The sequence below is a fragment of the Rhinopithecus bieti genome, unplaced genomic scaffold (assembly GCF_001698545.2).
Source record: "Rhinopithecus bieti isolate Rb0 unplaced genomic scaffold, ASM169854v2 scaffold_11273, whole genome shotgun sequence".
NCBI lineage: Eukaryota > Metazoa > Chordata > Mammalia > Primates > Cercopithecidae > Rhinopithecus > Rhinopithecus bieti.
This window is the reverse complement of record NW_016806694.1, coordinates 1,058,032-1,064,602: the sequence shown is the minus strand read 5'-3', so window position 1 is coordinate 1,064,602 and position 6,571 is coordinate 1,058,032. Positions and strand designations below refer to the sequence as shown.

At 42.4% G+C, this 6,571-nt stretch overlaps 1 protein-coding gene across 6 annotated transcripts in view; it reads right to left on the bottom strand.

Moving 5' to 3' along the window:
- Positions 1-6,571, bottom strand: part of PTPN2 (protein tyrosine phosphatase non-receptor type 2) — a 75,680-nt gene that overhangs the window by 7,179 nt on the left and 61,930 nt on the right. For 3 of the 6 annotated variants that reach the window (XM_017877488.1, XM_017877483.1, XM_017877489.1), the window contains one exon: positions 1,370-2,174. In XM_017877488.1, the coding sequence (XP_017732977.1) occupies positions 1,967-2,174 (208 nt within the window). In that variant the 3' untranslated portion in view covers positions 1,370-1,966. Of the gene's footprint in view, positions 1-1,171; positions 1,262-1,369; positions 2,175-6,571 lie in introns of those variants that run through there. The other 3 variants (XM_017877484.1, XM_017877486.1, XM_017877487.1) reach the window with 2 other exon arrangements.

Genomic DNA, 6,571 nt, shown 5'->3' with positions numbered 1-6,571 from the left:
GACAAAGTCTTGCTCTGTCACCAGGCTGGAGTGCAGTGGTGCAATCTCAGCTCACTGCCACCTCTACCTTCCGGGTTCAAGCGATTCTCCTGCCTTAGCCTCCCAAGTAGCTGGGACTACAGGCATGTGCCACCACGCCCAGCTAATTTTTGTATTTTTAGTAGAGACAGGGTTTCACCATGTTGGCCAGGATGGTCTCAATCTCCTGACCTCGTGATCCGCCAGCCTTGGCCTCCCGAAGTGCGGGGATTACAGGCGTGAGCCACCGCGCCCGGCCACAAACTGTTTTTTGTTTGTTTGAGATGGAGTCTCGCTCTGTCGCCCAGGCTGGAGTGCAGTGGTGCGATCTCGGCTCACTGCAACCTCCGTCTCCTGGGTTCAAGCAATTCTAATACCTCAGCCTCCTGAGTAGCTGGGACTACAGGCGCCCACCACCTCGCCCGGCTAATTTTTGCATTTTTAGTAGAGACGGTGTTTCACCACGTTAGCCAGGCTGGTCTTGAATTCCTGACCTCAGGTGATCCGCCCGCCTCGGCCTCCCAAAGTGCTGGGATTACAGGCGTGAGCCACCGCGCCTGACCAAACTGTTTTTAAATGGTAACTGCCCCCCCTTTAAAATACTTAAGCCTTATGCGGGCACCTTATGTGGCACATAAAGAGACAAGGCAGAGAAGCTGTGGTTGAAAGTAACTTGATGACCCACCTGGACATCCAATGAGCATAGTTTGAAAACCACTGAAATAAGGTATGCTATCCATAATAATATTTGCTATCCATGCCTCCTAGCAATTAAATTTACAACAATTTCAAGTTTAAGACAAAAAAGTTAAACACTGAATGGAATGTTGAAATCTGAAGAAAGCTAGCACTCAAATGAGCAGTTAAATTCATTAAACAGTATGCTTTAAAAAAATACTAAGAAGTTAAAATGACAATGTAAGGTTTGCATATCATCATACTATTTATTGAAGTAGAAAGAACCTGAAAAATGTTTACGTCAAAACTTCAGTCTAGTAAACTGAAATCATGAATGATAAAATGCTGCTTCTTACTTTTGCTTCCTAAATCATAATTTACCCCAACTACATTGAAATTTTCATGAAAAATGAACATATTAATAACGGGATTTACAGAAATCAATTTCTTTACAAAAGTCTTGACCAACTGTTACCTGACTATCCCAGTAAGGAGAATTTTCCTTCAAAGATATTTTAGGAAAACTTTTGTTTCTTTGTTTGCTTTTCTTTTAAAATGGGGAAAACTGTAAAACATAAAAGAAATGCAATGTATAGTAGAAATTGCTTATTCCGACTTCTAACTCCTCATATCAAACTTCTCTTTAGAAAAATGGAAAATGTATCCAGTACAATTCAATCAACACACAATTTATTTTTTTATGTAACAGATTTTCAAATTGAGCTCTTAAAAGTACAGTTAACTACAAAAGATTAAATAGATATTTATAAAATATATTTACCCTGAAATGTTTAAGAATATAAAGTGTTGCTGCCCATGTCAACAGTACATTATACATTACACACATTATTTAAATGTCATTTTCTTTCCATTAATAACGTAGATAAAACCACAATATTTATTGCTTATATCAAGTGCAGGTTAAAATCCAGATAGCCTCCAAAAACAAATCCTGTGATAAAGGATTTCTCAATGTTGGTCAGGTGAAATACTGTGTTTGACATGTATGAATACAGTTGCAAAATTTACCAGTTTTTAACAAACATGAATGTCTTTATTTTAGACAGCCATTTACAGTTTGGGTTTCAGAGGGACCTGCAGTGAAGAGTCCTGAGATGTTGAGCTTGTGACTGTAAATATCACTTATCTGGTTGATGTCTATTCTACTGCACCGTTTTGGGATATGAGGCGTTTGCTGCAGACAAACCCCTATGATTAACGTAGCACTGTCAGCTACTAGTGCAGAAGCTTGCTGGGCAAAATTAATTGTTTATAGGGCATTTTGCTGAAAAAACAGTGTCCAGCCAACAAAAGCGCCAACCAAAATGACTGACACAAACCCCATCTTAGTGAGAATAGGTTGCCAATATAACCACCTTTTTCTTTTTCGTTCATTCTCATTTAGCCTCTGTTTCATCTGCTGCACCTTCTGAGCTGTGGTGGCCTTTCTGTCCTCTCGAATACGTTTCCGTAGAGCACTATGAAGAAATAAAAACAAGTAAAAGGAAGTGCACACAGAGCAGGACTTGAGTACTCTAACACAGAGGACCTGGGCGCAAATAAAACCATCCATACCCACATAGTTTTCACCCTACTTGAACACTGGAATAATGAGGGGAAAAGCTTCTATATATATATATACGTATTTTTTTGAGATAGCGTCTTGCTCTGTCACCCAGCCTGGAGTGCAGTGGTGCAATCTTGGTTCACTGCAACCTCCGCCTCCCACGCTCAAGTGATTCTCGTGCCTCAGCCTCCTGAGTAACTGGGATTGCAGGCGTGCACCACCATGCCCAGCTAATTTTTTGTATTTCTAGTAGAGACACGGTTTTACGATGTTGGCCAGGCTGGTCGAACTCCTGACCTCAAGGAATTCACCCGCCTCGGCCTCCCAAAGTGCTGAGATTAGTGAGCCACAGTGCCCGGCCAAGAAAAGCCTCAATATTCTTAAATGATTCAGAGATGTACCTTGACAACCATTCCTGGTACAGTTTTATATTGATAACTGCTTTTAGTGGGACCTGAAAATAAGCAAGGAACTTCCTGGAAACGTGAAATGATGACTGTTAGTTTTCTTTCCTTCTTTGTTAACTAGTCAGCAGAAGCAGGAGTGGGAACACAAGGGGGTACTGCCTGCATCTCATCCCCTTTCCTGGTCATGTTTGATGGTTAAGGCTCTTACAAAAGCTATCTATTTAATATTTCCATGAATGTTCTGTTGTGGGAGCACCTATTCTTTTCTTTGACCATACACATTTCTAGCTCCCATTTTCATAGTTGATACAGAATTTTTTTTTTTGGGGGGTGGTGGGATTGGGCGGGGGATGGAGTCTTGCTCTGTTGCCCAGGCTGGAGTACAGTGGCATGATCTTGGCTCACTGCAACCTCTGCCTTCCGGGTTCAAGCAATTCTCCTGCCTCAGCCTCCCAAGTAATTGGGATTACAGACGTGCACCACTACGCCTTGCTAATTTTTTTTTGTATTTTTAGTAGAGATGAGGTTTCACCATGTTGGCCAGGCTGGTCTCGAACTCCTGATCTCAAGTGATCCGCCCACCTCAGCCTCCCAAAGTGCTGGGATTACAGGCATGAACCACCGCATCTGGTCTCAGAAATTTTGTTTCAATGGAAGGTCTCTTGACTCCCAAGATACTTAGTCCTGTTCTATATAAATAATAATGCCACCCAGCTACTCAGGAAGATGGCTTAAGCCCAGGAATTCAAGTCCAGCTTGTGCAATACAGCAAGATCTTGCCTCTATAAAAACACACACAAGGCTGGGCGCGGTGGCTCAAGCCTGTAATCCCAGCACTTTGGGAGGCCGAGACGGGCGGATCACGAGGTCAGGAGATCGAGACCATCCTGGCTAACACGGTGAAACCCCGTCTCTACTAAAAAATACAAAAAACTAGCCGGGGAGGTGGCGGGCGCCTGTAGTCCCAACTCGGGAGGCTGAGGCAGGAGAATGGCGTAAACCCGGGAGGCGGAGCTTGCAGTGAGCTGAGATCCGGCCACTGCACTCCAGCCTGGGTGACAGAGCGAGACTCCATCTCAAAACACACACACACACACACACACACGCACATGTACACACACAAAAACAGCCAATGGCAACATGTAGGTCACTATTTCTTCCATCCCCTCTTTTCACTTTTCTGTATTACAGCAAAGGCCTAACTAGCTTCCCTGCCCTCAAATTAAATATTATTGCCATGGTAATTTTTCTAGAGCATACTCCTAGACATGCAGCTTGATTTAAAACTTTTTTTTTTTTTTGGTTACAGGGCCTAGTGCACAATAGTGCTTACAAATCTCAAATCCCTCTTCAATGTCTCCTACATTGAGACTACTTTTTTCCTGGTCAAGATGTTTAACCTGAATTTAACTATGATAAATAATGATTAAAGAAATGCATTGTATGAGGCATTCTAAAAGATAACTGGCCTAGAAGCTTCAAAAATACAAATGTCAAGGAAGGAAGAAAAAGGTAGGGAACAGTTCCAGATTACAGGAGACCAAAGACTCACATCAACTAAATACAGTATCAATCTTTGATTAATCTTGAAATATTTTTTAAACAGCTACAGAAGTTGGGATCAGGACAATGTTCTCAAATTAGATCGTGGTGCCAGCTACACAATTTGGTAAATGTATTAAAATTCATTGAATTGTATACTTTAAAGGAGTAAACTTTATGGTATATAAATTATCTTTCCATAAAACTGTTTATTTAAAAAGCTATATGGTGAACCTTTCAGACAAGAGAAATCTGAATTGAACTATGTATTAGAATACTTTAATCAATGTTACACTTCTTTGGTGTACTGGAACCTTCTCTCCCCAAGAGATTGTTAGTGGGATGTAAAATGGTTCAGCTGCCATAGAAAACAGCTCTTGACAGCTCCTCAAAAAGTTAAACATAGAGTTACCATATGACCCAGCAATTCCACTCCTAGATACATACCCAAGAGAACTGAGAACACATGTCCACGCAAGTGCTTGCCAATATTCTCCTGCTATGCAGAACTTTGTTCTTGCCATTTTTTGCTGTTCTCCCAATTTGTTCCCCACTAAAATAGAAACCTTCCCTTCTCTCCTGTCCTCTCATTTCAATTATACTCAATTATCCTTGCTCCACCCCCCCTAGCCCTTCTATTCTTACAGCATTTCATTTGAAGTAATTTATAATTTACTAATAATGTGCTAACTTGGGTACTTGTTTTATCTTCATAACATATTCCGCAACTTGAGGACGGACTGTATTTTGCTATTTTTGTTCATCTTATGGTGCTTTCTCATGTCTTTTTCACTTTTTGTTATTATATACACAGGTATCCCTGGCTGTCGGAACTCCATCTGAATATTTGCTATAATGACTTGCAAAAATTCTTACTCAGAATTGACTCTCTGAATTGAAAATTCACTCTCACAAATATGCATGTACCTGCTAGTGAAAAACATTTGTGTTCAAGTGTAGGCAAAATATGTGTAAAAACAGAGGGGGGGTTAGCCTCCCAGGGGCCCTTTATTAGCTTTTGCCAGGAGCCTAGGGGTATCGTTAACAAGCTTCCAATTTAGATATATTCTTTAACATATTATTTCATTTTTTATTTTCATTGCGGTATAAAAAGCAATTATAATTTGTATCTAGTATTTTGTCATTTACCATATAGGCCCAATAATGAGTCCATTAAGTGTTATATAATTACATAATTAGTGCTTTAATGCTATATAGGAGTTTAAAAGGTTTTGTACTATATTTGGGGGAACTGATTATGCTTTCTGGTTGGGCTGAGAACATACTATTTTTCTCATTTAAAAGAATGGAACGGAGGTTTTTGTTTTCCAAACGTGCACTACATGATTCAGGAATGGACTAGAGACAAATACCACGGCATGCCTTTATCTAATTTAAGAACACAATTCCAGAGAATGACAGACTACTCTCAATTTGTGATAAAATCTTTTCTTCCCTAGTGGGGCCTAAAGAAATTAGTCTGTGTAATGACTTGCCAAGTGGGACCTGCCCAGGTTTTCCCATATATTTATGCAACTGAGGCCATTAATCAATGGGAATGCCTCCCGTGGACCCTTGCCCATGGAAGATCATGTGGTGTGATCACGGCTCCCTGCAGCCTCAACCTCTTGGGCTCAAGCAATCCTCCCACCTCAGCCTCCCTTGAGCATGTACCACCACATCTGGCTAATTTTTGTATTTTTTGTAGAGACACGGTTTGCCATGTTGCGCAGGCTCGTCTTGAACTGCTAGGCTCGAGTGATCCACCCGCCTCAGCCTCCCGAGTGCTGGGATTACGGGCATGAGCCACTCTGCCTGCCCCAGACTTTTCACATGTCCAAGTTGTTTCTCACTCTCAGTGAACCGGGTTTCCGGTTGGACTGTAATTGAGAATACTGGTTTTCAGCCTCAGACTGCAACTTACAGTAAGAAACAGCATCACAACAGAGCACCCTCACACACACAACAGAGCACCCTCACACACACACAACAGAGCGCCCTCACACACACAACAGAGCGCCCTCACACACAGAGCGCCCTCACACACACACTACAGAGCGCCCTCACACACACACTACAGAGCGCCCTCACACACACACAACAGAGCGCCCTCACACACAGAGCGCCCTCACACACACACAACAGAGCGCCCTCACACAAACAGAGCGCCCTCACACACACACAACAGAGCGCCCTCACACACAGAGCGCCCTGACACACACAACAGAGCGCCCTCACACACAACAGAGCGCCCTCACACACACAACAGAGCGCCCTCACACACACACAGAGCGCCCTCACACACACACAACAGAGCGCCCTCACACAACAGAGCACCCTCACACACACACAACAGAGC